The sequence below is a fragment of the Ctenopharyngodon idella genome, chromosome 3, assembly GCF_019924925.1.
Source record: "Ctenopharyngodon idella isolate HZGC_01 chromosome 3, HZGC01, whole genome shotgun sequence".
Taxonomy (NCBI): domain Eukaryota; kingdom Metazoa; phylum Chordata; class Actinopteri; order Cypriniformes; family Xenocyprididae; genus Ctenopharyngodon; species Ctenopharyngodon idella.
In genome coordinates this window covers 47,510,474-47,536,750 of record NC_067222.1, presented here as the reverse complement: position 1 = coordinate 47,536,750, position 26,277 = coordinate 47,510,474, and the positions used below count along the sequence as shown (strand labels likewise).

The following is a 26,277-nucleotide window of genomic DNA, read 5'->3' as shown; positions in this document are numbered from 1 at the left end:
GTGACACTCATATATTTAACTCAGGTGCTGTCCATTTCTTCTGATCATCCTTGAGATGGTTCTACACCTTGATTTGAGTCCAGCTGTGTTTGATTATACTGATTGGACTTGATTAGAAAAGCCACACACCTGTCTACCAACCTTACAGCTCACAGTGCATGTCAGAGCAAATGAGAATCATGAGGTCAAAGGAACTGCCTGAAGAGCTCAGAGACAGAATTGTGGCAAGGTACAGATCTGGCCAAGGTTACAAAAAAATTTCTGCTGCACTTAAGGTTCCTAAGAGCACAGTGGCCTCCATAATCCTTAAATGGAAGACGTTTGGGACGACCAGAACCCTTCCTAGAGCTGGCCGTCCGGCCAAACTGAGCTATTGGGGGAGAAGAGCCTTGGTGAGAGAGGTAAAGAAGAACCCAAAGATCACTGTGGCTGAGCTCCAGAGAAAGTTGTAGAAAGTCAACCATCACTGCAGCCCTCCACCAGTTGGGGCTTTATGGCAGAGTGGCCCGACGGAAGCCTCTCCTCAGTGCAAGACACATGAAAAAACACCTGAAGGACTCCAAGATGGTGAGAAATAAGATTCTCTGGTCTGATGAGACCAAGATAGAACTTTTTGGCCTTAATTCTAAGCGGCATGTGTGGAGAAAACCAGGCACTGCTCATCACCTGTCCAATACAGTCCCAACAGTGAAGCATGGTGGTGGCAGCATCATGCTGTGGGGGTGTTTTTCAGCTGCAGGGACAGGACGACTGGTTGCAATCGAGGGAAAGATGAATGCGGCCAAGTACAGGGATATCCTGGACGAAAACCTTCTCCAGAGTGCTCAGGACCTCAGACTGGGCCGAAGGTTTACCTTCCAACAAGACAATGACCCTAAGCACACAGCTAAAATAACGAAGGAGTGGCTTCACAACAACTCCGTGACTGTTCTTGAATGGCCCAGCCAGAGCCCTGACTTAAACCCAATTGAGCATCTCTGGAGAGACCTAAAAATGGCTGTCCACCAACGTTTACCATCCAACCTGACAGAACTGGAGAGGATCTGCAAGAAGGAATGGCAGAGGATCCCCAAATCCAGGTGTGAAAAACTTGCATCTTTCCCAAAAAGACTCATGGCTGTATTAGATCAAAAGGGTGCTTCTACTAAATACTGAGCAAAGGGTCTGAATACTTAGGACCATGTGATATATCAGTTTTTCTTTTTTAATAAATCTGCAAAAATGTCAACAATTCTGTGTTTTTCTGTCAATATGGGGTGCTGTGTGTACATTAATGAGGAAAAAAAATTAAATGATTTTAGCAAATGGCTGCAATATAACAAAGAGTGAAAAATTTAAGGGGGTCTGAATACTTTCCGTACCCACTGTATTTTGGTATATATTAATAATAATTAATAATCAATATTAAAAAGTAGCATTAAAATGTTTATTTTAACTAATACTCTAATTTTCTACCATATACAATTGAATGCACCTAAACAACAGCTTTCTTTGTTCTGGTTTCACCTCACTCCAGTCTAAACTAACTAATTTTATAGTAGGGCTGGACGATTATGACCTAAAAATCAAAACCTTGATTAATTTAACATTTTACCTCGATTACGATTAATGAACGATTATTTTGTTTCTGTTTTGTTTTTTTTATCTATGGTTTGTAACATTTCTTACAGATTTTTGCTCGTTATAAATCAGATAAAGATAAATTATCACAGTACCAGTACGTAATGAGAGCGATTGCGTGTGTGAATTATTCGTATCGTCTCTCTATGAAGCTGTGGGTTGTAAATAGTTACTTCAAAAGTAGAAAAATATATGCTATAATAACTTGAGTTTCTAAGCTACTTTAGTGATAAATCACAGGACAGCGCTGACAACTAATTTCTGCGTTCTTCTCTTTGCGCGTGATCTTCACATTTTGTGCAGCTACTGTTTGTATGAGCATTCATGCCACAATATAGCTGCGCGAGCATGGTAGCTCGATATAATAATACACATCCGATCGTCTAAAATCGCTTGAATGTCCAAACTGGCAAACCTTAAAACACATGCAACTGACAAAGTTTAGTGAAGACGCAAGTGAAAGTAATCTCGGGGCTCACCGTGTAGCAAATTAGCTCAAAATAAATATAATAATTAATCAGAACTAGTTATAATTAATTATAAATATTTGGATCAGTTAATAAAATGAACTTAATGTAATAAAATTATTATTACAATCAATTAACCTGTTTGGCCAAGGAACACTCAGTGTTAATTGTTCATTAATTCTAAGAAATGTTCATTTTCAGGTTATGGGAAATAACAATCTTATTGTACAGTACTACTCAGAGCATGTAGTCAGGATCGGCATAATTAGGGACTCCAGTATATGAGCATGAAACACGGACAACTTTACACGTGACATGAACAAGACTTTATTAACTAGACTAAACACTTAACTACTCTAACATTCACACACATACATGCATAGTTTACCAAGGGAAAGAGAGAGCCGAAGCAGAATACAGGAAAACAAGAAGTTACAGCATTGTTTGAAATTCAGCAGATCAACAGCCGTGAGTTTAGTTCTAACATGCCCTTCTTTTAAAGGGCACTACTTAATGTATCAAGTAATGAGACTAAGTTTGATACTTGCATGTCTCGCCCATTTGAATTAAAACTATCCTGATGCAATTCGTGGAGGCTCCTGTTGAATCTTTGCTGATATTGTCTTGATGAAAGAGAACCAGTTGGATTCAGTGGCTCTTTGGTGAATGGAAGGTCTAGGCCGAAGCCTGGCACAAGCTTAGAGTTCCTTAGAAGCTTCTATTACAGCATCATCTCCACATCAGCATTTTTCAGTACAGGAAAAGAGTCTTTGATCTTGTGATCAGTGATTTTAAAGTGAAGATGTCACACCCTCTTGAGGTGTCTGAGCCAATAAGGAGTTGTTCCCTTGGAGGGAACTTTTTTACGAGTCTTTGTTCTCTAGCAAGATATTAGCATAAGACATTGGATTGGCTGTATGAGAGAAGAACCTTCTAGATTCTTATAATACTAATGGGTCACAGAGTGAGAAACATGTAACATGAATTAACAAATAGGAAATGAAAGTTGGAGTCCGTAGATACCAAACATGCTACCCAAGTGATTTTAGTTAACTATAAATTTTCAACTCTGAAACATTAATACCAAAATAGTTCAAAAGAGAGAATTAATAGAATAAACCCTATAAAATAAACATAGAATAAACCCTATAAAAGGAAAGTCAGGAGATGGGAAAATTGGATACATGTTTATACATTTCTCAAGTGGTTATATATAGAATATATAGGATTAAGGGGGTTTATTTGTCCTTCTCAGAAAGAATGAAGTCAGAGTCACTAGTCTCTGCAAAATTCCTTCTGATCGTAAAAGTCCTTATCAGTTTTCCTGTGCCCTGTAACAGGACACCTAGTTCTGCCTGTGTGTAAGCTATGTTTAGGATGTTAGTTGCAGTTTTAGGGGGATGGGTTCACAGAACTTTGAGGGAGTGAGTTTCTGGATAATTCATTAAATATAATGAATAATTGTGTGTCTGATTGGTCCAGACGTTACAACCGCTTGCGCGCCGTCTCTGTAGGCATGTTTGAGATGCATTGGCGCTGCACAGGCCGATCAGTGTATGACATCAAAGTACCGCGAGAGAGTTTTAAAAGCATAAGGAGTCTCGTATGCTCTCCAAACGCTCTCGTGGTGCTTTGATGTCATACGGCGATCAGTCTGTGCAGCGCCGATGCCTCTTGAACGAGCCTTGTTGACTTGTCGTTCACCTCCGAGTTGCTTCCATGCCGCTGACTGGACGGGGCGGAGTCACGTGGCTACATACGCGGTAGTATGTTTTTAAGGGGAAAGTATTAACAGGATTAAAAAAACGAAATAACCGACATGGGAAAATTACGTCGGGTAAAGGTTCTGAATTTCGGTTTTGATTACTTTTCAATTAATCGTACAGCCCTATTTTATAGGTAATTTACTACATGTTGTCAAATAAATAACCTGTTAATACTGTGGATTATTAAGGCTAAATCTTACTAACCACTCTTGCTAAATGGGGTAAGTTCACTTACGTTCTCATTTCAGAGGTGTTCTGAGTAAATAATTTGTTATACACCGATTTAGACAGTGACGTCTCGTGAGTTCAGTTGTTTTAACCATTCATTAAAATGAATCGGTTCAAATGAGTCAATAGGTCGTGAATCGGACATTAACAGACGTGGACGCTATTTGTGCGAATCCCGGCTGTCAGGATATCGCAAAAGATTTGTCAACACAGAAAACACTTCATCACTGGATAGGATTTTTTTTTCCTTTATTGAAACTGGTTTATGTCACCTGCATGTGCGGGTGGCTGAGGTGACTTTTTTTTAGCACTATTCACACCCAGCGGTAATTCAGGAAAAAAATGCACCATGTGAAACATGGATATGGTCTTCTGAACTTTTAGCGTCGTGCCAGTTGATTTAGATGTGGAAGGGAGAGAGAGCAAAGACAGTGCTTAGTTTGAAGACAGAGAGAGTGCGCCCGCACGAGGGAGGAGCTCTCTGCTCGTTCTCTCCGTCAGTTAACATGCGTATCTGAGTGATGCAGATGACAGCAGTCATCTGCATCACTCATAATTCACATTATTAAATGTAGCTCCTGGCTCATTAAAACCAGAGCCCTTGGCATCAATGAATGATCTCATCAAGTCCAGAGGATAAAGAAATGAGTTGTGAATCTAGCAGTCTGCCTTCTCTTACTGTATTGTTCAATTATTGATTATAAACAAAATACTTACAGCACCTGTTATTCCCAGGCGGTCTCCCATCCAAGTACTAGTAACCAGGCCCAACCCTGCTATCTTCTGAGATCGGGCATGCTTAGGTGTGGAGGAGCTGAATACAGCACTAGATTGTGATGTACTGCAGGTGGCGCAACGCTCCAAGGAGTAAACGGCCACTAACAAGCATGACTAGGCACACTGTGACACGTGTCTGCAGCTGCAAGAGAAATGGTCCCCTTTAAGTGTCGGAAAATCAAGGAGGGAGGGGGGATTTCAAAGTAAAAAAGTATAGCTTATCGCTGTATAACGTCAATTACATTGTTCTTCTGTTAAAACTTGAGTTTTATTTGAGCTAAAGAATCACTCTTGTCCTTTTTGCGGTAATTTTAGGGTTTTGCTGTTACGTTGTCATGGCAACAAAGTTGTAACACTGACAGACTTTAGCCAGAAAAAGTTAGTAGGCCATTTTTCACACTAAAATCATGTTAACAGGCATATTATTTATGTCACGTGGCTATACTTTTGAGACTGTGATTATTTTAAGGCTTACGGATTGGTCCCATTTACCGCCACCGTAAGTGCCTCACTATCCTACCTAGTTCCTACCTGGTTCTGGCATGAAACTCTATATGGCGCAGGCTGATAGATCCTTAACTCAATTTGTTAGTGATCACATTATTATCTACATCTGATTGATGAGCTTGCTGTTCAATGTTCAAACCTTGGCATTGTTTACTGTGAGTAGTCTTTCTGAAACCCTCCACCTTCCCCAGCTTCACCTGTATAGATCTGCTACGAGGGTTAATTTGTGTATGTTATATGTGCAGTAGCAGCATGTCTTACACGACAAACTGCTGTGAACATGTATGTATTGGCAGTAGCAAGTCTCTGTATTTGCTGTGCAGCAGCAGCGTAGCAGATCTATTCCGCCAAGACCAAATACATTAACATTGCCATATCCATTACCATGCCAATCTCTCCAAGAGTTATCATGACAGAACTAAAGTTTGTCCACAATCGAAATGATTTGTCTATCATGCTCTACTTTGTTTGCTGATCCATAGATTATAATGGATGACTCAGCACAAACCATTTCATTCATAAATTAGTTTATTGACAGCAAACTCATAACAAATATTTACTCCATTGCAAGGTGTAAATTCCACTGTGACTGCCATTTACTTTTTCTTTTTTTTGTCATTCTACTTTCCATAAACATGAAACAGTACACAGAGAACAGTGGGTCTCATTCACTAAGCATGCGTACGCACAAATTTGTGTGTGAAATGTGTGTAGGAACGATTTTAAGAACAAATCACAATTCACAAAAAATGTACTAAAAATATAGGAACAACTGAAAGCAGTCGTACGCAAAAAAAAAACACTTACTCTGTACGGCCTTATAATCGTGTTAAGGAGTTATATAAATATGAAATTTCATCCTAATAAGACTCAGTCATTTGACAAAACGGCATCGCACCTCAGACTGAAAGGCTTCAGGTCACAGGGAAAAACGACATCAGGTGTCAGGTCTCGTACAATTAGGCATCGGACGAAACAGCCTAAAAGGCATCAGACAAAACAGACTTGGGTAAAAAGGCATCAGACGAAACGGACAAGGACAAATAGGCATCGGATGAAACGGATTCAGACAAAAAGGCATCGGACAAAATGGATTTAAAAGGAAGCGAATTTGCCCCACATCATTGTGACTTCACATGCACACAGTTTTCTAACTGTTAAATGTTACACAAAGTTGTATAAAACATATCACACTGAGATTGTTTTGTAAATTTGTATTATTCGCTAGTTTTATTTGCATGTATAAAAAGTTAGCTAAATAACACATTGCAACTAGCTTGCATTGCAAACAATCATGAACACTTACGAAAATTAACCATTCCTCCTTTGCTCTGTCATCTTTTACCTTTTTATAGTAAAAGGGTGGTAACTATGACTTTTGTCAGATTGATACTATTTGTATAACAATAGTTTTACTACAAATACCATAAACTATAGTGTAGCAAAACCATGGTTAATTTGTGGTTAAAATGGTTAACTACAATAACCATGTTTTTTGTTTTATTTGTAGTAAAACCATGACCAAAACCATTCTTTTCTGTATAGAACCTAACCAGTGTAATATTTAAGCCGTAAGCCGTAAGAATAAAACATTCAGTAGCTTACCTTGCTGTCCCCCCACCCCCCTCTGCTTTTTTTTTTTTAATTTGTTTTTAATGCTCAAATAACAGTAACATAAAGAACATTGTCAAGGGATTACATAAACAGCCTACATCCATCAATAGATAGATTCTACATAATTATCATAAACACACACACCTTACATCAATTTGAGAATAGTAACAGTTAAATATAAAAAGGGGACAAAAGAAAACGCTTGTCCTCTATAGGGTTGTGGGGATTCTGGAGCTGCTGTACCACTAGATAGATTATTTGTCAGTATTGTTGTATTGTGCATGTCAATAAAAAAAAAAGGTTACTGTGTTATTGTTGTCAAATGACCCTTTTTGCCACATTCTACACTGTGTTGCACATGTAGATGAAGAGAGTCAAGCATGGAAAGAAACATAGAAGACCAGTGTCAGAAATACAGTGATTTTCTGATGTATTCAAATGAAAGGCATTCTGACATACAAATTTGGGTTACTGAAATTACCCAAATTTCAGTAACCCAAATTGATTGATAGATTGTAGGTCATAATCTAGTGCTGTATTCAGCTCCAAATTACCGTGTCAATTTACTGTTGTCACATAACTCACGATGACATCATTAGATGTCCAACACATTGTGCACAGTTAATTTCAACACTCCAGTTAAGTCTTTAAAGCTTAAGTTCAATTAAACAGCAACAATGAGGCTATACCTTTGATTTGATTGCTGTCACGTGACTCTTCTTCCACTGGTACAGGAGCTCAAACAGTGGCATGTAGATGGAGACATACAGAAATAACAGAAAAGATTAAAAAGTGATTTTTCAGGAAAAAAATGCATTGGTTTTTACTGAACCTACCGTGTTTATTATGTTGTCACATGAGCCGTCATGCCACATTTACTACAACAGCAGCTCAAACAGTGGCATGCAGATGGAGAGAGTCATGCACAACAGAGAAAACCATTATTGGAGTGATATTTCAGAAATAAATGTTTATTGTGATATTCAATAGAAGTGAATCATTTTATTTCTAAATAGACAGAAATAACCTTGTTATCCTAGCAGCACACAAAATCTACATCTAAAACAAGTCTACAACACTACTACTTTTTATGCTGTCATGCACTGAGGTAGAGCATTTAGTTACGAATAAATTAATATAACTGCAGCTCAATGTGCCCATGATGACATTTTTTGAATGTTACATAGGTTACAAGTAGAATATAGTACAAACTAGAGGTATATAACAGGGTTATCTATCTGTTTATCTATTTGTCTGTATTGTAATGCTACATTTATGCATTACATTAACATTGCATTTAGCAGGCACTTTTATCCAATAATATCCAATATTCACAATGCCACGTTTATTAGAAAGCTAGATTAGTGGCATTGTATAATCGCTTTAGATAAAAGTCGCTTTAGATGAAAGCACCAGCTAAATGTAGATGTGCTCTTCACTGAAACAATAAAAGACATCTGAACTCCACAATCTCCAAAACTCAGTTTTATTTATAAAATACTCTTAATAAGAGTACCAGTTCAAGATCAAACACATGCATATGAATTACCTTGTTTAAATTACCTGTTTTACCTTGAGAGTCTTTAAAACTGTATGGTTTTATAATTTTGCTGAAATATATGGTGGCATAAATAATATTTTATTTAATTATTAATTAAATGTTAATAAATAATTTAATTAATTAATAAATTAATTAAATGTTATTTTTATTAATTATAATCTCCTGTGGTGAAGGCTGCAGGAAATAAGGTGTAAGACTTCCCTTGGTCATCTGGATTTCTAACTTCCTATTCGTTACTTTAGGAAAAATTTAATTACCAACAAATTGACTTTAATTGGTGTTTCTTGGTAGTTCCCTGCTCGATTACCTGAACTACCTTGATTACCTTGGGCCTGAGTAATGCAGAAGTGCTTGTAAGCAGAATCAAAGTTCTTCTAGTAAATTCTATGGCAGCCCGACTGACTTTCCATGATCTTTTATCAACCCATAATCTGACATGCAGCAGCCATAAACCATCACTTTAGATTTTAGAACAGAAACGGCTGTCATACTGTCGGTGTGCCACTGTACTTCAGGTCTAACAGCACTGCTGAAATCAACATTGTTCTAAAATTGTATGTAGCTTTCAAAACTATTCCTGTAGGCACCCACATCAGTTTTATAAAAAAATCTGACGTCTTTACACAAACAATAAATATGTATTTGTTCTCTCCATTTTTTCACTTTGTATATTTTGTCAGTTTAGAACTTTTCTCTTTTTAAAACGTCTCATTTGTGTTTGTGCAGCTCTACAGTTACAAACAGTAAAATACTGAATTATCTGTTATCATTGTTTGTTTGTTTTTTCAGTTTGGTCAGAGCTGGTTGAGCTTGATGGCGATGCTGAGCAGCATGTGGTGGCTGGTGTGTCCATTGAGGTGGTCCCTCCCACACCCCAGAGCAGGGTCCTGTATACACCGGCTCCTCAGAGCACCGCAGAGGGAAAAGAGCTGCTCACATCGAGCCTCTCGTCCCAGCGCAGCACCACTCTACATCACGTGAATGCGTCTGTGAATCCCACGCACAGTATAAGTGCAGAGTGAAGGAGAGAACTCACTGTCATTGCTCTATTCGTTATTAACATTATTTTGCATTAGATCAGGTCTGTCCGATCCTGCTTCTGGAGGGCCACTTTCCAGCACCGATTAAACACACCTGAACCAGCTTGGTCTTCAGAATCACTATAACGTCCAGGCACATCTAAAATACTCATCTGGTAATCACAGTCATGGAATTTGTCAGTTTTCTTTAACAAAAAAATAACGATTAATTACATTCATTTGAATTCAGCAGGAAGCACACAGTCACTGGTTGTTGAAATGTTTTATTCCATATATATTGTTTTTGGGGAAAATGTTCTAAACAGACAGACTTTATCATCATGTTTGCAGTGATGCAGCATGAGGGTAAAACAACCAGGAGGTGAGATATGTGAAAAATACAGAAACAAGGGAAATTCGGAAATTCGTATGGAAGATTCAGGAAACATGTGCGCATATCTCACTATTGTTATTTAATGAACACAGGTGACCTACCAATCTTCATCTCATTATTTTCAGTCATGTGAAAATGTGAAAATACACAGGTTATTTTATGACTGTCATGTAAACCCTGACAAACACGTCATGTGTGCATATTATATACACACACATATACAGGAGCTTGACGAAACAACATAAACAACAAATATATTAATATAAAGGCCCTAATAAGTAACGAGACCCTTCCCCTTCACACAGCACCTTCAGTCATTCTGAACGGTGTAGAGGGATACTGCACCTTAAAAACTTATGCAAACATAGACACAAATGTTTCATCAACACGTTACAAGTGAGCTTCTCATTGTAGTTACCTTCAAATGTCTGTGCCATTAAACTGTACGCTATTCAGATAGGTAACTTTAAACACGTTTAAACAGCTTAACTTATTCAACAATATTCTCTTCATACTGTTGCTCCATCATGACAGTAGTTAACCTATAAAAGAAAAACGTGACCGTACAAGGAAGTTCATGCTATCGTGTGCTATAGCATCCCTTGCAACAGTTCTGAGAATGCAACATGTAAAGTACTAGCCTTGTGAACTTACGAACACACCAAATGCAACAACACATAGCTAGAATTGTGTGTTCACCTAGTTGCATGGAGTATCTTTCAGTAATGTATTGATCTACTGCTATGACCTTCAGAACCTTCTGTGAATAGATGTTAGATACTGAGGATGGGATGACATGACAGCTATTCGATTTGATCCTGTTGTTCATGAAACCACAGTCCAACTATCCCAGTTTGAATATGGTAAGCATTTGCCATTTAAACTTTTGGTTGTAAATCATTTTGCTGCAACTGATAAATCTGTAAACTTCACCAACTTGATTCGCCACTTTGAAATGCTGATAGATGACAAGTAAATCACATTAATGGGGTCATGACAATTGAATTTAGATTTTTTTTTTTTTTTACATTTAAAAGTTCATTGTACTATAAAACATACAGAAAGTATGTTTAAAAACTACAAAAAATAATAAATACTCCTTGAATATGAACACAAAGCAACTTATATTAATCACCACCATGGACTACGTATAAACAAAAAGGAGGTGAAGTGATGAGACAGCAAGATGACCATTATTCATAAAAACTAAAATGTCTATGTAAACGGGCTAGATTGATGGCTTTGACCGAGACATGCACACATAAATTAATATCACCGGTGGTGCGTGTACCACAGTTTGAGAATTGCTGGCTTAGGAGAGTGCTGATGCTAATATTGTTTCTGTTGTGTATCTATCTCAGTTTGTCTTATACAGCCGTGGCCAAAAGTATTGGCAGTGTGTTTCATGAAGTTTGCCGCTTCAGTTGTGGTGTTGTTTCTAGATTATTATGCAGAGTGATCAGGTTCATTTTAAATAATTGCTAAACACATAATTGACAAAAGAAAGAAAGAAAAAAGAACCCAAAATCACAAAACCCCATATTTTACTGTTTTTTAGCCCTGGTACAAAATGACCAGCTAACATAATTTTACCAATCATATCATGATTCATGATCATGATCATGAAGTGTGAACAAGTTCTAGTCAGGTCTCTATCATTCTGATTGTATTATAAGAGCGGACTGATTGCTATTAAAGGAGGAAAGAAGTGCTTCTAATCATTCTGTTCTTGTGATAGCAATGGTTAAAGATGTGAAGCCATCAGCGCTGTGCATCAAAATGGCCACACATGCAAGGATATTGCACCTGAAAAATTCATTTACTGGATCATCAAGAACTTCAACTACAGTGAAGAAGGCTTCTGGACGTCCCAGAGTATCCGCAAGAAGAATCGTGTCACCACCAGTGCAGAGCTGTTCAATATTGGCAGCAGGTGGATGTGATGCATCTGCACAAACAGTAAGGCCAGGACTTTTGGACAACAGCCTGGTCTCAAGAAGGGCAGCAAAGAAAGCACTTCTCTCCAAGAAATACATCAAGGACAGACTGAAATTCTGGAGAAGAGAAGGTGAACACTAACATGAGTCCTGTGTCATGCCAACAGTGAAGCATCCTGAGCTCATCCATGTGTGGGGTTGCTTTTCATCCAAGGGAGTGTCACTCTCACAATTCTGCCCAAAAACACTGCCAAGAATAAAGAATGGGATCAAAACGGCCTGCTTCTCCCAATGACCCAGGAGCAATTTGGTGATCTGTGCATTTTCCAGCATGATGGAGCACCATGTCACAAGGCAAGAGTGATGAGGTGGCTCAGAGATCATTACATTGAAATTTTGGAACCATGGCCAGGCAACTCCCTGGATCTTAATCCCATAGAGAACCTGTGGTCAATCCTCAAAAGGCAAGTGGACAAGCAGAAGTCCACAAACTGTGATCAACTCCTAGCACTAATAAGATAAGAATGGATCAGCATCAGTCAGGATTTGGCCCAGAAGCTGATATTCAGCATGCCAGAGCAGAGGTCATGAAGAAGAATATATATTTGCATATATTGAATGTTTTTGGCAATAAAAGCCTTTAAAAGTTATTAAATGCATATCGCTTTCCAGTATACCACAGAAACGTGAAAATATTATCTACAAATACTGAAGCAGCAAACTTTGCGAAACACAAAATTTATGTACTGCCAAAACTTTTGGCCACTTCTGTAGTGCATATGTAGTCTGCTGCTTTTATTTGTTCTTTTTTTTTTTTTTTTTTTGTGGAGCTGATTCAGTGCCAGTCGACCTCTTTATTAGGCTGCTGACTTCCTGTAACAAACTTCCTGTTTTTTTGCAGTTAGGACTCCAGTTCACCATGCAGAATTTTCAAAACAATTCTATGTGCAATATGATGAGGGCATTTTTCTTTTTTAAAGATTCTGCCAAGGATGTGGTCATTTACAGTTAAGTTTTCAAGAAGAACCGGCATCAAAATGAGCGTCCCATTCAAATGGTTAGAAACAGATATGTATGTCAGGACACCTTTAATAATTAAGTCCATAGCATCACTATCCACCTTTTTTATCCTAACCTCTTATTGCTTTGAAACTCACGTATGAAAGTACTAATTGTCTTTTATAACTGGTTTATTCTTCCCAAGTCTTGGCAATATAGCTTTGTGCTGTCTGCTCTCAGTGTATTTTGTGGGGCCGTTGTGTGTAGTAGCAGCTGCTATGGTAAAAACGTGAAGGTGGTTCTTCAAGCTTGAATTGTTCAGATAGCAGGAAAATTTCCTTTATTGTGGAATGTACGATGCCAACACAAAATCTATACTTGGTAAGCAGTGAAAATAAATAATAACAGCTTACTCAGTTTTGCAAGCTCAGCTATGTGCCTGTGAGCCACACCTGAGTTCACTTGAAAAGGGTTTACATAGACTCTAGCAATCAATCATAACTTATGGAAGTAAATCGCCACTGATGATGTGTAATTTACATCTTGCATTCTCAGAGTATAACTGTTATTAACTGCAGCATATTATTTGGCTCTTGTACCTTGTATAACAAGGGGAGGAGGGAGGAATCGAACACCGAGTTGGACCAAACAATCAATGTTCACTTGGTTTTGTGAAAACAGCCTAATACTGAACTGTCTCATATATCAGTTTATGTGATGTGGGATAGGACTCTGCATGCATAAATATAAAGCAAATCATAGTTATTCTCTACAGCTCAGTGTCCCTTTTAGAAGGTTACAGCACAGTCTAAGCAGCAAACAACACTTTCATTTTAAAAGAACACAACTGGTTAACAACATTATCACTCTCAAAGAAAAAAGAAATCAAGAAATCCATCTGAAAAATTAACTGAGCAGACCCTCTTACCACAGTTCTCTGATCTCTGCTACTGTGCTACATACTGTCATTCTTTTCAGTGCCGAACGGGATAGTTCAGCCAAAAAAGAAAATCATTTACTCACCCTCATGTCATTCCAAACTCGCAAGACTTTCATTCGTTTTTGGAACACAAATAGATCTTTTTGATGAAATCTGAAAGATTTCTGTCCCTCCATGGACAGTTACGCAACTGACGCTTTGAGCCTAAATTCAATCGGTTCATATAAAGCGATCGAGTCTGTTTAGAAAATTTGGACTAAACCGCTCAATTCATATGGATTAGTTTTACGATCTCTTTATAAATTTTTTGAAGCAACAAAAATGTCAGTTGCATAGCTGTCAATAGAGGGACAGAAATCACTCAGATTTTGTTTAAAATATCTTCATTTGTGTTTCGAAAATGAACAAAAGTCTTACAGGTTTGAGTAAATGACATTTTTTGGCGGGGGGTGAACTATCCCTTTAAGTTATCACTCCCATAACTTTGCAGTCTGCATGGCCATTTAGAGTTGCAGACGTATTCAGACGTGCAGACCTACAGTAGTCTATATTAACTATATTAACACCACACCCCATGTCCTCACTTTCCTCCTTTGCTCTGTCATCTTAGTTTTTTCCGCTGGGATCTGTCCAGCAGTTGTAGGTATCTGAAGATTAATTGTATAACTGTGTAAAACAGAGCAGAGATCAAAACTTATGAAATATTTCACAACTCCAAAGGCAAATGCAAGAACCTTGATGTATAAAAAATACAGCCCATTTACAACAAGGTGTTGCTAAGATTTCATTTAGAGTTGAGTGAGATTTGATCTTGAGATTCGATCTCGAGATTCCACAGAAGAAAGCTTTAGATTTGTCACAGCATGTTGCTTCAGTGGCGCACCACTCATTCGTACAACAGACAACTCACAAAAGAAGAAAAAAAAAATTGACCAGAGAGACCAAAGTACTGTATATTGTTATCATAGAATAAGATGTCCAAGTTTTACTGCACAGTCACAACTGCTGTGGAGACAGATCTGCAACCTCTGCATGTAACACACAGAGCCCGATATGACTTCAGGGCGAATCTGAAGCCAAAGCAAAATACATATTCATCTGAGACAATGATAAAATTAAAATACTGTTGTAATGAATGGTTTTAATAGAGAAATGTGTAAAACTGCATGAATATTTTACCAGTACACCAACTCAAATTCACTACAACTATTGATAATGCAAAGAGTTGTCCTGTTTAAAGGGATAGTTCACCCAAAAATGAAAATGTTTTTATCATTTGCTCACCCTCATGTTGTTCCAAACCAGTATGAGTTTCTTTCTTCTGCTGAACACAAAAGAAGAGATTTTGAAGAATACAGTTGAAGGTAGCCATTGACTTCCATAGTATAGAAAAAATATTAGGGCAGTCAATGGCTACCGTCAACTGTATTCTTCATAATATCTTCTTTTGTTTTGACAAAATTTTCATTTTTGGGCGAACTGTCCCTTTAACATCCTTCTGTCATGCTTGTCAGATTGCTCAGGAACACACACACACACACACACACACACACACGATCCAAGTGCTTTATTTCAGTCTTACTGCAGCACTGGCGGCTACTGACGTTGTCCTTAACTGTAAGTCTGTATTCACTTCAGAGATTTTTCTTACAGTTCAGGATCTTGCACCACTTTTCCATTCACTCTTCTCCCAGTCTCATCATTTACCAAAGCTGTCTTCCTGTGTATGTGGGAGGGGCGGATGGAACCTGTGGGGAAAAAGAAAAAACATTAGATGAATTAGAAGCAGGCAGGTTTACAGTCAGAACATTTACATAAGATGAATGTTGTTTCATAAGTGGGAAAAACACATCTCTAGCAAATTAAACAGAACACACAATTGCTGTCTGTCATTTTGAAGGCTGCGTCCTCCGGAAGTAGCATTTGTCTGCCGCATACATCATAAAGTACATCTTATTTCAGAACAGTAACAGTTATACAATTGACCATTATTCCTAGTGAAGCATAAGTAAGGAATAATTGACGACGGGCCTTTGAAGTATTAGAAAATAATGCACACCTGAGTTGGTAATGCGGCCACAACGTTAAGCAAGGAAAGAGATTATGTGCTTTCCGTAATGTTACAAAAAACATGGAAATAATTAGTCATTTTTATCCTATTGTTTACTTTATTTATTTGCTTGCTCAATGTCATTGTGGGTTTTGTTTCTTTTGCGGTTGTAGTAAAAGGTAAGGACAAAGGTAAGGACCTTTGAAATAACTGAAGGTAAGGACCTTTGAAATAACTGAAATCATTTGGCAAAGTGATATGGAACTGTAATGCGGTCAAGACCTGCCTAGAACTACTGTAGCCATGCTTTTCCCTGAAAATAATTGCTCACCTTAGAACGTTCATCAGATTCAAGCATTCAAGTAGTATAAATTGTTGTAATTCCTTCATGACTTTGGAATGTAGTGGTCAGTTTACTGAAATGAAGCAGCCTCAATGACATAAGCGGCCAACAAATGTGACCTCCAGAGGATGCTGCCTTTGAAATGAGACAGCTAATCTTTCAGCACCTGACATGACTCCAATCCCTCTGGTGTGGATTTTTTCCTCTTGGAACAACTTTTATGAAATTGTTTTAATGAGATAATAAATCTGGTTTAGATGGAGTGGTAAGATGGTTTGTTTTCTAATTGTTCTAGACTGTTGAGTCTTACTATTGGGACTGCTGTCTTTCTATGCACTCATGTTTTTACCTTTTCCCCAAAATGGAGTTTTACTACTCATCTTTGTATTTAAAACATTTGAATTCTTCATTTTGTTGATATTAATAAACACTGTGTTACACCAGCGACTTTTGTTGCAGCTTGACGGCGTGTGTCCCCTGAAACAGACCAGAGCAGAGTTTTTTTCATTCTTAGGGAAGTTGAAAATGCTCACTCTTCTCTGCTCGCTCCACGACAGTTTTTTCGACCAGAGGGAGTGGTTCCAGCAGACCAATCACAGCACTTGCGGTCCGGGTAGAATTGATGCGTTGTTACATTTTTGGAGAGGTGCACATCAGGCTACGCCATGGCTACACGTGCTACACACAGCCTATGCTATAGCTACGGCAAACACTCCACGCAGAAGTATAAATCAGCCTTTACACTAACCCAACCCCTAAACCTACCATCCCAGAAAAGTTTCTGCATTTTTACATTTTTAAAAAGCCTTTAATTACTCTAATTTACAAATGAGGACATCCCTAAAGGAAGGTTTTTGGAGATTTTGTCAGGTTTTGTTCACTTCTGGGTACAAATTTGTCCCCCAAATTTTGTTATGTACACACACACACACACACACAAACACACACACGTCTGATTGAGCTAAAACGACGCAATTGTGTAAGTAATTTAAAATGCGTCTGCCCTGGAGTCTCAACAGACCCAGAGCATTGTCAGTGCACTTTGTGAAAGTACAAGGTGCTAAGGCCAGCCCAAGGGGAAGAAGCTTTTTCCCCCAAAAGTAATTCCTGAGGAACTTCCTGTACTTCAGAGCATAAAAGTTTCCTGGCAACAATTATTGTGGAAAGCACTCGGCTGAAATGTTGTCATTCAGCTCAATTCAGTTCAGGGTTTGTTCTCATCCGATAGTGTCAGTGCAGTTAAATCAGTAATATTGCTGGATATTACAGTTTTTCTGAATTGCTAAAACACTAAACCCCATTTTCTAAACAAAAACTTCAACTGTTAAAACAACTTTATTGAATGAATCACACAGTTCACAAAACTTTAAACTGTTCATGTGGTTAGACACATTTTGCAAATTCTGAATCACCTATTTTCAAAACTGTAAACACATTCTCATTCACAAAACACATTTAGCAGTGTGGTGCACTTTGACCCAGAATGACACACACACAGGCCCCAAAAGTTAAACACAACTAACACACTGTTGTCATCGTCCAATCAGTGATGTCTTGAACCCATTCAGTAAACTGGATATATGAACGATGTTAACATGAAATTATCATTAACGTAACAATGAGATGTACTTAATAACAAATCCGGTTTGAAGCACTCATGCTTATTTTAGTTTCAGCCTGGTCTCCAATAGGGTCTGGCTGCAGACTTGCACTCTCACCTGCGCTTCCTCTGCAAGTAACGTCACTTGCGATCACTACCTCATTCTCCCCTCTGCAACTCTACCCACACTGCAGCTCATGTCTGATTAGAATGACTTCCAGCGGAGTTCATGAATCATTGCAGTATGTTTAATATTTTTTGTCGATATAAAATTATACGCTGGTTTTAGACTTTTGATCACTGATATGCAATAATTAAAAGTTATATTGTAATAAACTGCTGCTCTTTTTGTTTAGACACTGTTTATTATGGTTGGGTAGCCTATCTAACCAACCATGATAACACATCGTTACTATCTTGAGTGGATAAACTATTTGACAGAATGTTATTTATATTGCATTAGGCTTATTATTGTAACGAGGCAGCAGACTCGATAGGATCCATTGCAGCTTTATTATAAACAATCGTAGTCGTACAGGCCGGGTTATGGGAGTCAGGTGTGTGTAATCAGCCCAGGTACGGGGTTATGGGAAATGCAGTCCATGTAAGGTTAATACTCAGGTGAGGGAGCCCTCTGGTGGCGATCGGAGGGAGCCACAGAGGCCAAATTCATGACAGAAGCCCCCTCCCTGCGAGCAGCTCCTGAAGCGAGGAGGCGGTCGACGCCGGGGTCTCTATGGAATTCATTGATGAGAGACGGGTCCAGAATGTCATCTGTCTTGACCCAGGACCGTTCCTCCGGGCCATACCCCTCCCAGTAGATGAGGTATTGTAGTACTCTGCCCCGGCGTCTGGAATCCACGAGCTTGTGTACTTGGTATGCCTCCTCGCCTTCCACGATTAGGGGAGGAGGTCTCTGGTCACTGGCCTCGTCTAGGTTCTCCTCTCGGACCACCTGCGGGCTTGAGCAAAGAGACATGGAAAGTGGGTGAGACACGGTATTCCGGAGGTAATGCTAAACGATAGGAAATTGGAGTTATTTGCCTGATGATTTTGAATGGACCCACGTACCTGGGACTGAGCTTTTTACAGGGTAGCCTAAGACGAAGATCCCTGGTTGATAACCAGACTCATTGACCAGGGCAGTAATCCGGATGCAGACGGCGGTAGCGGTCAGCTTATTCCTTCTGTTGCCGAACTGCCCTCTGAAGGTGAAAGTGAGCCTCGTTCCAGACAGCCTCACTCCACTGGAGCCAATGGTCAACAGATGGGAGATCCGATGGCTCTCCTGACCAAGGGAACAGTGGGGGTTGGTATCCGAGTATGCACTTAAATGGTGTGAGTCCCGTCGACAGCTTCTGGAGTGAGTTTTGTGCATACTCGGCCCAGAACAGATACCGACTCTAGTCGGTTTGATTGTGGTGACAAAAAAAGTATCGGGTGAGTTCTTGATTGAGGCGTTCAACTTGACCATTAGCCTGAGGATGATAGCCAGAAGTTAGGGTGAAATTGACATTGAGTTGCTGTCATCCATAGCGACCCCTTCAGAGCTGATAATGTAACCCAGGAAGGACGTGGCAGTCTGGTGAAACTCACACTTCTCGGCATTGGCGTAGAGTTGATTTTCTATGAGTCTTTGTAGGACAGAGCGGACATGGCGGACGTGATCGGGGTAAGTATCTGAATAAATAAGAATGTCGTCAATGTATACTATGACCCTGATACGGATCAAGTTGTAAGCGCTCCGGAGGTCTAGCTTGGTAAAGTATTTGGCCGTGCGAAGTTGTTCAGCTGGAAGTGCGAAGTTGTTCAGCTGGGCAGCTGGAACCAACGGCAGGGGATAACGATATTTCACCGTGATATCATTGAGGCATCGGTAGTCGATACAAGGTCTTAACACCCTGTCTTTCTTCTTTACAAAGAAGAACCCTGCAGATGCAGGAGACGTAGATGGTTGAATGAATCCCTTGGCCAGTTCCTCCTCGATATAGTTCCTCATAGACTCAGACTCAGGTTGGGAGAGCGGGAAGATGCGACCTGTGGGGGGCGTCGTACCTGGGATTAGGTCAATGGCACAGTAGCTGGTGTGATGTGGTGGTAACTGGGCTGCCTTGGACTTGCTGAAAGCCTCAGAGAGATCTTGGTATTCAGCTGGTAGCTGGTTAAGTGGGTGGTGATTGTTTGGGAGAGTTCTGTAGCTGAGGAGTCTGGAGACAGTTTCAATGACAGTGGTCGGACCAGTGAATGATCTGGTTGTCTGCCCATGAAATTTGTGGGTTATGTTGGCGTAACCATGGTAATCCGAGGATGACGGGGTTCTGAGGTGATTTGATAATGAAGAAACAGATTATCTCAGTGTGCAATGCCCCAATTTGAAGAGACACGTCGTCAGTGGTGTAATGAACCTGTCCAGTTCCCAGGGGGCGTCCGTCTATCGCTGCAACTGACAACACAGAATCGCAGGGGATTAATGCAATGTTATGTGTCTTGGAGAAATCAAAGTCCATGGAGTTACCGGCTGCTCCTGAGTCTATCATGGCTAAGGCATTCACTGAGTTATCTTTTATCATGAGTCTTGCTGGAATGTCAATATTGCGACAGGTAGAAGGGAAACTCACCACAGTGGCATTTCGGCTTGTGGGTCGAGTGGGACATGATGCTCTCAAATGGCCGGGTTGTCCACAATAGAGACAAAGGTGTTGCTGAACACGTTTGTCTCTTTCCTCCGAAGACAGGTGAGTGGAACCGATTTGCATGGGTTCAGAATCTTGCATTGGTGGAGTGGCGGCAGGGAATGATGAGGCGTTTCTCGGGCAGCGTCGTGAGCGAATTAAGTTGTCGATGCGGATAGCCAGATCAATGAAGCCATTCAAAGTTTTTCCCTCGTCACAACAAGCCAACTCAGATTGAAGGTCCATGTTTAAGCCCTTGCGGAACAGTAGTTTCAGCGTGTCATCCACCCAGGTTGTTTGAGCAGCTAGTGTGCGAAATATGAGAGCGTATTCTGTCGCCGTTTGTCTTCCTTGGGCGAAGCGCCAGCAGTAACTCACCAGCCTCCTTTCCTCTCTCGGCGTGTTCAAAAATCTCACGGAAACATTGCAGGAATTCATCAAGTGAGGTAAATGTAGGATGGCCGTTATTCCACACCGTAGTAGCCCATTCCAGCGCTTTACCCGTTAGCAGGGAACACACAAAGGCGATGCAACTCTCATCATTGGTGTATAGAGCGGGTTGTTGGGATATAAACAGTGAGCATTGTAGCAGAAACCCCTTGCATCTTGCTGGTGATCTGTCATATTTCTCCAGGAAGGCTAGACGCGGGTTTGTTGTGGTGTAAGTTGGTGACGCCGCTGCGGTGGGTGGCGTGGATAATGGCGGACTTACGTCAGCGTTGGAGAGTCGCATGCTTTGTAGCGTCTTCACTAGCTCCAACGGGTAAGTTGTTGTTGGTGGACGGCTAGCACACTCGCTTGGGTAGAAACCTCTGTTGACAAATGGTAGATAGCCGCTGGATCTTGGTCTGGCGAAGTCTTCTGTAACGAGGCGGCAGACTTGATAGGATCCATATGCAGCTTTATTATAAACAATCGTAGTCATACAGGCAGGGGTCAAATACCAGCAACAACAGTTGCAAAGAGGCAAAGAAGTATCGTAAACGGGAACAGGCAAAGGGTCAGGGCAGGCAGCAGACAAGGCAGAGTAATCCAGTAAACAGGCAAGTAAATCACAGCGCAGGCAGCAAACAAACAAGGGTACTAAACAGTCCAAGGTTATACACAGGAATACAGATAACAGGGAAAAATGCTCAGTAGTGTCAGCCGGGGCAAAACAAGACTTCGCAATGGGCGAGTGAGTGCGTCAGCTTAAATAGTCCGGGTTATGGGAGTCAGGTGTGTGTGTGTAATCAGCCCAGGTATGGGGTTACGGGAAATGCAGTCCATGTAAGGTTAATACTCAGGTGAGGGAGCCCTCTAGTGGCGATCGGAGGGAGCCACAGAGGCCAAGTTCGTGACAATTATATATCGCTGCAAACACTGTAGGATATCGTTTACCGTCCCTGTTTTGCTGTACTTTCTCACATTGAAGATGTGGCAGTGGAGGTGATAGTAGTGTTGCTGACTTAACTGAGTAAAATTAAATGTAGTGTCATTTTTAGCAAAATACGTATTGCGATTCTGTAACCACAACGTTTCATGTTTAATAAAAATAGTCCTTTAATACGAAAAGGCAAATTCTCACAGGCAGTTATAAAATGATCACAGATTTAAATGTAATATTGATGTGATTTTGTTTTATTTATTTATAAGGCAGATTATGGTAATATAGACATATTGCATATTGGAGAATGCACCATTTCAATCACCTCAAGAGGAAGGTGCTGTTAGAGGAGGAGCAACAAAGTAATATAGTTCCTTTGATGTTTTTTCTGTCTGTTTCATCCTTATCCCAAGGTTACCGTAGAGTCAGACTTATCCGGTCCGTATCCAGATCAGATGGTGGACCTGCACTTAGTGATGACCACAACAGCCCTGAATGTCAGCGGAGAACATGAAAACTAGATTAGCCCTAGAGACAGGATCCCCTGTGAAGACCTCATCGACACAGATCCTCAGGTATGATCATAAGAACCAGACAAGTCCTCTGCACAGACCCCTATGGCCGGCTTCGACTCCTCCCCACCATACGCCGACATGATGTATCCCAATCTTCAAACAGAAGGAACTGGATGAAATATTCTGAATGATATCATTTCATAATCTGACTTGTGATGCAGCCTGGAAATAAACCACACCATGTTGGTTCGTGGAGCACACATATGTGCCAAAATAATACTGTGCATGGAGGAACAAGACCAAGGTTACTGAAGGCTGAATGTCCTGAGGACAGGAATGACTTACAGTTTTCTGTCAAACAGAAAAGAACCTACAGGTAGCCTACCAGTGCCACTTTGATATTTTTTTCTTTTTTTTTGGGGAATTGTTTTGGGAAATTTTCTTTAAAAATAAAGGCGACTGTATATTAAAAAGAGTTACAAAAAGGAATCAATCTTGATTTTTAGAGATGGAGTTAAATATTAGTTTTATTGTTCAGTAATGATAATTGTAAAAAGTCATCTTTTGCTACTTTGTTTTTTGGTAATACAGTGGGTACGGAAAGTATTCAGACCCCCTTAAATTTTTCACTCTTTGTTATATTGCAGCTACTTGCTAAAATCATTTAAGTTCATTTTTTTTTCTCAATGTACACAGCACCCCATATTGACAGAAAAACACAGAATTGTTGACATTTTTGCAGATTTATTAAAAAAGAAAAACTGAAATATCACATGGTCCTAAGTATTCAGACCCTTTGCTCAGTATTTAGTAGAAGCACCCTTTTTATCTAATACAGCCATGAGTCTTTTTGGTAAAGATGCAACATGTTTTTCACAGCTGGATTTGGGGATCCTCTGCCATTCCTCCTTGCAGATCCTCTCCAGTTCTGTCAGGTTGGATGGTAAACGTTGGTGGACAGCCATTTTTAGGTCTCTCCAGAGATGCTCAATTGGGTTTAAGTCAGGGCTCTGGCTGGGCCATTCAAGAACAATCACGGAGTTGTTGTGAAGCCACTCCTTCGTTATTTTAGCTGTGTGCTTAGGGTCATTGTCTTGTTGGAAGGTAAACCTTCGGCCCAGTCTGAGGTCCTGAGCACTCTGGAGAAGGTTTTCATCCAGGATATCCCTGTACTTGGCCGCATTCATCTTTCCCTCGATTGCAACCAGTCGTCCTGTCCCTGCAGCTGAAAAACACCCCCACAGCATGATGCTGCCACCACCATGCTTCACTGTTGGGACTGTATTGGACAGGTGATGAGCAGTGCCTGGTTTTCTCCACACATACCGCTTAGAATTAAGGCCAAAAAGTTCTATCTTGGTCTCATCAGACCAGAGAATCTTATTTCTCACCATCTTGGAGTCCTTCAGGTGTTTTTTTAGCAAACTCCATGCGGGCTTTCATGTGTCTTGCACTGAGGAGAGGCTTCCGTCGGGCCACTCTGCCATAAAGCCCCGACTGGTGGAGGGCTGCAGTGATGGTTGACTTTCTACAGCTTTCTCCCATCTCCCGACTGCATCTCTGGAGCTCAGCCACAGTGATCTTTGGGTTCTTCTTTACCTCTCTCACCAAGGCTCTTCTCCCCCGATAGCTCAGTTTGGCCGGACGGCCAGCTCTAGGAAGGTTTCTGGTCGTCCCAAACGTCTTCCATTTAAGGATTATGGAGGCCACTGTGCTCTTAGGAACCTTAAGTGCAGCAGAAATTTTTTTGTAACCATGGCCAGATCTGTGCCTTGCCACAATTCTGTCTCTGAGCTCTTCAGGCAGTTCCTTTGACCTCATGATTCTCATTTGCTCTGACATGCACTGTGAGCTGTAAGGTCTTATATAGACAGGTGTGTGGCTTTCCTAATCAAGTCCAATCAGTATAATCAAACACAGCTGGACTCAAATGAAGTTGTAGAACCATCTCAAGGATGATCAGAAGAAATGGACAGCACCTGAGTTAAATATATGAGTGTCACAGCAAAGGGTCTGAATACTTAGGACCATGTGATATTTCAGTTCTTCTTTTTTAATAAATCTGCAAAAATGTCAACAATTCTGTGTTTTTCTGTCAATATGGTGTGCTGTGTGTACATTAATGAGGAAAAAAAATTAACTTAAATGATTTTAGCAAATGGCTGCAATATAACAAAGAGTGAAAAATTTAAGGGGGTCTGAATACTTTCCGTACCCACTGTATATAATCCAGTAATATTTGTAAGAGTTATAAATTTATATATTGTTATGTCTATCTATTGCCATTATTTTTTTTGTTCTATAATACAAATTGTTAATTTGTTGTAAACAGTCTCCTTGTGAAATTAAGGTTTAAATATAGCCACAAACGGGGTCAGGGTCCAAGCACCACCCGCTCATGTAGACTATACAGTTAAACAATGGCCATGTCTCTTTACAAACATAATACAAGTCTTTAACTATCTCTAGTTTTAATCTGTGTTAAAACAGACAAATAATATTGTCTCTTCATTTTAATTGGAGAGCAGTACCTTCAGTCATTGTTAGCAACTTGTCAAATATGTTTTCAGTATCATTAGGATATATAAAAATTAAGGTAACAATGATCTGTAAGTTTTATGGAGATTAAATATTTCTTTGCAAACTGATTATATTGGACTTTATTAAACTTTATGAAACTGATGAATTTCAATGCGAACCATGAACCATTTATGAGACCAAAAATGATTTGTTATCCTGTGCCTCCCTCTGATGGACAACTTTAGTATTACGGCCATCTCTCATTCTCTAGTTGCTGCAATAAAGACTTGTCCCGCAATAAAGACACAAGCAGCAACAAAAATCTGTGAAACCAATACCTTTCGGCCTCTTTACAGTACAAAAGTACTTTAAATAATTTCAACATCCCAGCTTCTTGGCCCCATTGGCAATAAATATATTTATTTTATTTATTTGTGTCGAGTGTAAGTGAGTCACAGGCAGCGGAGAAGGGACCCTTTTCACAGAATGTGATGATGCCTTTTAATGGTCATCAGCATCGTAAATCCTGCAGTTTTTTATATTTTCATTAAAAAAATTGTGTATGCATATTTATAACACTATACTTTGTATTATATTACCTTTGCATCAATTTACAAAAAACTAGTTAATGCTGCTGTGAGGGTGCTGTGAGGCAGTGCCAGTGACTGTAAAAATTACATCTTACTGACTGCCGTTATCAATCCCGTTTTATGAAAGTAGTGAAAACACAATTGTAGAGTTTTTCTTTTGCTATTTGAACAATTGGAAACACAAAAATATATTTAATGTAGTCTCTCGTTCACCGCTAAATAAGTTTACCCAACTATGACGACTTCCGCTTCTGAGAAACCCTGAAATGTGAAAATGCTCCATGCAGGTGGCGATTGCAAGTTACATAACTTGCAGAGGAAGCGCAGGTGACTGAGAGTGCAAGTACAAAATAAAAGTGCCATTGTTATTATTCCAAATGTAAAGTTAGATGGTTTCCATGCTTGACTTTTTTAACGATGTTGTAACTGTGTACAGACCTTGGTTTTTCTCTGCCGACATTTTAAATCCACTTCTTCAAGTGCAAAGTATAGTCATCACGTGTCAAAAACTCCATGCAGAGTGCATGATTGGCTTTATATTTCGTCTCTAGAGGGCAGTTATAGTGTTAAACCAAAGGTGTGAAACTAGAACCTCCCAGTCCAAGTCACAGAGGAATTAATAAGAAAAACTATCACAAACTATTAGCTTTGATAACTGATTGGTATCTAATTAATGACACTTTTTTTCAGTCCTGATCTATAGACATCTATAGATAATGCCGTTTCTGACGGGGCTTGTCACAAGCTTGAGCTCATCAATAGCTTTTCTCAAACATGTCAGATGTAGCAAAA

At 39.7% G+C, this 26,277-nt stretch overlaps 2 protein-coding genes across 5 annotated transcripts in view; one reads left to right on the top strand and one right to left on the bottom strand.

Moving 5' to 3' along the window:
• Positions 1-9,683, top strand: part of iqck (IQ motif containing K) — a 72,927-nt gene extending 63,244 nt beyond the window's left edge. The window contains exon 8 of the mRNA XM_051887392.1: positions 9,330-9,683. Within this exon, the coding sequence (XP_051743352.1) occupies positions 9,330-9,562 (233 nt within the window). The 3' untranslated portion in view covers positions 9,563-9,683. The remainder of the gene's footprint in view (positions 1-9,329) is intronic.
• A 143-nt stretch (positions 9,684-9,826) lies between these two features.
• Positions 9,827-26,277, bottom strand: part of gprc5ba (G protein-coupled receptor, class C, group 5, member Ba) — a 50,794-nt gene continuing 34,343 nt past the window's right edge. For 2 of the 4 annotated variants that reach the window (XM_051887205.1, XM_051887206.1), the window contains one exon: positions 15,586-22,528. In XM_051887205.1, coding sequence (XP_051743165.1) covers positions 22,442-22,528 — 87 coding nt within the window. In that variant the 3' untranslated portion in view covers positions 15,586-22,441. The other 2 variants (XR_007928947.1, XM_051887207.1) reach the window with 2 other exon arrangements.